Source organism: Bufo gargarizans, unplaced genomic scaffold (assembly GCF_014858855.1).
Source record: "Bufo gargarizans isolate SCDJY-AF-19 unplaced genomic scaffold, ASM1485885v1 original_scaffold_2150_pilon, whole genome shotgun sequence".
Classification (NCBI taxonomy): Eukaryota; Metazoa; Chordata; class Amphibia; order Anura; family Bufonidae; genus Bufo; species Bufo gargarizans.
In genome coordinates, this window is record NW_025334663.1 from 136 (window position 1) to 5,022 (window position 4,887).

General features: G+C 43.2%; 1 protein-coding gene across 1 annotated transcript; it reads left to right on the plus strand.

The window, feature by feature from the left end:
• Positions 1-296: 296 nt before the first annotated feature.
• On the plus strand, positions 297-4,623 carry LOC122924033 (adhesion G protein-coupled receptor A3-like; the record flags this gene model as incomplete). Its single annotated transcript, XM_044274949.1, has 4 exons — positions 297-420; positions 2,345-2,490; positions 2,879-2,974; positions 3,052-4,623. Coding segments are annotated over 4 exons (1,606 nt in total), but the record flags the coding sequence as incomplete, so codon positions are not given.
• Positions 4,624-4,887: the final 264 nt, after the last annotated feature.

Consider the following 4,887-nt stretch of genomic DNA (forward strand, 5'->3'; position numbering starts at 1 on the left):
ATTTACCGGACCGACCTGAGCTGAAGTCACTGCATCATAGTGATTTACAATGCTGTGAGTTCCTGTTCACCTGAGGGTCTAATGCTCCATGCTGAAGTGATGCTGTGAGTACAGGACCATAGACGAGCGGTGGGGCTGGTCACGAGCTGCGGTCAGTCCGGGAAATGTGTCTAGCATTTCACAGACCAAACATGGCCATGTGGAAGCAGCCTGATTTCTATGTTCTATTGCTAGGGCAGGACCCTTCATCAGGACTGTCTGTTCTCATTGTAATTTTACTTGTTTGTATCCTTTAGTGTTATCCGGGTCAGCCTGAAGTCCTGGCACATGTTGGTTAACCTCTGTCTTCACATCTTCCTGACCTGCACAGTGTATGTGGGAGGCGTAAACCAGACCAGGAATGCCCGTGTTTGTCAGGCGGTAAGTTTGAAGACTTCCGTATAAGAATAAAGCTCCGGAATACCATTAAATCGCCACCAGGGATTACAGCTTTAACAATTTCCAATAATGATTGATACATTCCCAAACCCCAAAGGGACCCTCACTAACCATATAAATAACTGTAAGGGTAGGAGTAAACCCTACTACAAGCTGTGAAAAGCTAGTCTCATATCATCCCTCCTGACATGTCTTGTGGTAGAAACGACACATGACAGAGCCACATCGGAGACGTTCTAAAGCTGGGGCTACACAGACACATGTAACACAGCCGGCAAAACAGCGTATGGTTGCATGTGTGGCTGTGCCAGAAGGTGGTATTATGTTGCATTAATGTGCATAAACATATTTACTAAAGCCTTTATAGAAAAAAAAATGATTTTTTTTTTGTTTGTTTTTTACAATGTCTTAATAATTATAATTGTTACAGCCAAATTATTTTTAGGATAGGCCACCCATATTAGATCATGGGGGTCATTTTAGTCATAATTGCAGCTGGTATTGTACGAAACGGCTTCATCAGCCAGGACACAGTGGGGCAGGTTTATCAACTTGGAAAACGGATTTAGTTGCCCCCAAAGATTTCTGGGTCTCTGAACACTGGCTGTAGTCCGTGCCAAAATGTTTCTTTTTTTACCTGAATTTATTTGAACGTTTGTTCCGTCAACTCAAGTAGAAATTTAAAGATAAGCACTGGTCATTATTCTGAATCGCAGACCGATGACTATCGAGCAGCACTTCACCACCAACATCTGGTTGGGACCTCAGTTTGAGAAGCAGTGACTAAAGCTGCATCCCAGTGAAGGCAATGGGACTGAGCTGTGCTACTGGTGCAGCAGTACCTTCAGACAGCTTGCTGGTGGATAAACTGAGAGTCGGACCTCCACCAATCTAATACACTACCTTTGAGAAAGTAGTTGATGATTTTCCTGTCTTGTGCGTTGAAAACTGAAATTAAAATTGATTAATGGGGGGACGCATTTGGTGTACAGAACATGTCTACCATTGTAAAGATGCAAATTTTTTTTTTTTATGGTTACACAAACGATTAAGACAAAAAAAATGTGCTGAACCCCCTGAAAATCCAAACTTTCCCCTTATTTCACCTTTTTGCCGTGCAAGGGTAAGATCTGGCGAAAATGCACATCAATCGACACCAAAAAAAGGGAGAGATTTCTGTTTTGAAATCTGCACTCGTGTGTCTGTCCCCTTATACATCCATCATGTGACAGGCCATGGGGCGCTTTGATTGCACACAGAGGGATCTTATTCAAGTCATCATTTAATTTCTGAAGTACATTTTTTTAACTAGACCCCATTTAGGTAAATTTCAGACAAGCGTTTCCTCTGCGGGAAACGCTCTGTGAGGGGTCGGGATGTGACATGAGCGCATGACATTATACTAATTTATAATGCTGTGTGTCTGCCTGACCTAAACTGTAATGATTTTTACTCCCATAACGCCATCCGTACAAATCATTACAGCATGGGCAGAGACACACAGCATTATAAAACATTTTAATGTCATGCACTCATGTCCCATAACGCTGCCGCCTGGAGTGTGCTTCCCAGTGTGGTCACGCTCGTCTGAAATTAGCTTTAGGGGTCTGAAAGGGAATGAAAACTTATGCACTCACAGCTTTTCTGGTTTAAAAATAAGGTATCCGTTTCATTCCACTGTAGCCATCTGGACTACTTGGTCAGGTCCCTTAGATAAAATCTAAATTAAAAACCTTTTTAATGACAGGTTGTAATGCAACAAAACCGGAAAAACCGCAGGGAGGGTGAAGACTTTCACAAGCACTGCGTTCATGGCCATCTGTTTTAAAGTATCGGATATCCCCTTTAACATCATGGATCTCACGGCCGAATGGTCAGTCGAAGTAACGCTACATTTCTTTTGCAGGTTGGGATTCTCCTCCATTACTGTACACTGGCCACTTTGCTATGGGTCGGAGTCACAGCGCGCAACATATATAAGCAGGTCACCAAAAAAGCCAAGCGCTGTCAGGATCCTGATGAGCTCCCTCCGCCTCCTAGACCGATGCTGAGGTGTGTGATAAATGACTAAATATATGCCTATGTGAAGATGATGTAGTCATTCTTACTGCCTTATTGTAGTTCTGATGGTTTATCCAGTAGGTGGCGCAAAAGTCCTAATGGAGCCTCGTTAATTTTTTTTTTTTATCCCCTTTAACTTTTGGACTGTATCCAAGGAAAATACTTCTGACATTGTGTATATATGTGCGAAAGTGATGAATGAAGTGGTCATGTTTGCTTAAAGGAAGTGTCAATGAAGTCAAATATTCAGCAGAAGTAGGAAACCATTAAGGAAATGGTTGTTTACATTGAGTTTTTCCTCATGTTAGGTTGTGTTTAATTACTATTTTAGTTGGCGTCATTTATCGGTTTCCTTTTATTTTTTATTTTTTCTCCTCAGATTTTATCTTATTGGAGGCGGCATTCCTATCATTGTATGTGGAATAACAGCAGCAGCAAACATTAAGAACTACGGTAGCCGGCCAACTGCCCCATAGTGAGTGTCTGACACGAAGTCCTATGCTATTCTACACAATCATGATAGGTCTAACAATCTTTTTATTATGTTTTTAGTTGCTGGATGGCATGGGAGCCCAGCCTGGGAGCCTTCTATGGTCCTGCCAGTTTCATTGTATTCATCAACTGTATGTACTTCCTCAGTATATTCATTCAGCTGAAGCGTCATCCCGACAGAGTATTTGAACTGAAGGAGCAAACCGAGGAACAGCAGCGCTTAGCGGCCAGCGAAAACGGGGAGGGGAACCAGCAGGACTCGCTGTCAGTGTCTTTGGTATCTACATCTGCCTTGGAGAACGAGCAGACGTTCCAAGCTCAGCTTCTCGGCGCCAGCCTTACTTTGTTCCTCTACGTTTCCCTTTGGATATTTGGTGCTTTATCCGTCTCCTTGTACTATCCAATGGACGTGGTCTTCAGTTGCTTTTTTGGCGTGACTTGTTTAAGCCTTGGTGCCTTTTTGGTTGTACATCACTGTATGAACCGGGAGGATGTGAGACGGGCGTTAATCAATATGTTATGCCCAGGTAGGAGCACATATTCGGTGCAAGTCAACGTCCCACCTTCCAACTCTTCTGCTGCCAACGGTGAGGCGCCAAAGTGTACAAACAGCAGCGCTGAGTCTTCATGTACCAATAAAAGCGCATCCAGCGTCAAAAACTCCTCGCAGGGCTGCAAGTTGACTAATTTACAAGCGGCGGCAGCGCAATGTAACACAAACCCCTTACCAGTCAACACGGCACCCCAACTTGACAATAGCTTGACTGAACATTCCTTGGACAACGATATAAAGATGCATGTTGCGCCGGTGGAGGTGCAGTATCGGCCAAATGGTCACCCGTCCAGGCATCACAAAAACAGAAGTAAACACCGCTCTAGTAGGCTCACCGTTCTTAGGGAGTACGCATATGACGTTCCCACCAGCGTCGATGGCAGCGTACAGAACGCAGTACCAAAAAGTCGTCCGAGCTACTCAGAAGGTCACTCACGTAGCCGGAGGGCTTACTTAGCCTACAGAGAGCGCCATTTTAACCAGAGCCATCAAGACAGTAGCGACGCTGGAAGCACGCTTCCTAGGTATAGCAGAAATATGGAAAGGCCTCCGTCCGCCAACCACAAAAAAGACATTTTGAGGGAACCCATTGCCGTGGAGCTTGAAAGTCAGCAGAAATCATACGGCCTAAATTTGGCAGTCCAAAGCGAACCGGTTAAAAATGAAGTGACCGAGGAGCCACCCACAAACACAGACAGCAATGGAAATGTTAGGACTGGTCTTTGGAAACATGAAACTACTGTGTAGTCTCTCCATGCTGGTTCGCCCTTTTGAAGTTGAGACAAGGGACAATTTCATGACTTCAAAGGCTTTTCCAAACTTGTTTACAGGGACTTCTTTTAGCCTATACACTACGAGAGGATACTATGAAGGAGGAGATCTGCTATAACTTCAAGAGACTTTTTGTATTTCAAAAAGAGACTGTGTTTTTGTCCACGCGTGATTTTTAATATTTTTTTATATAATTTTTTTTTTTTTAAGAAAAGCAAAAGGAAAAAAAAAGTTTTTATGTATTTTCTGACTCATACCGGATGCCTGGTTTCTTATCGGATTTGTATTTAAACATGTAATAAACAGCGTTTGCCACTGTCACTTCTTTTTTTTTTTTATAACTGTTGTCTCTACGCTATGTCAGATAATACCTAGTTGTCACTTTATTGATTATTTTAATGCATCTTTATAAGAAAAGATGCTCTAGAAGGGGTTAAAGATGTTGTTCTTCTCCACCTTTCCTTTGAGGATGCCCCACAGATGCTCAATAGGGTTTAGGTCTGGAGACATGCCTCAGTTTCTTTAGCAAGGCAGTGGTCGTCTCGGAGGTGTGTTTGGGATCGTTATGTTCG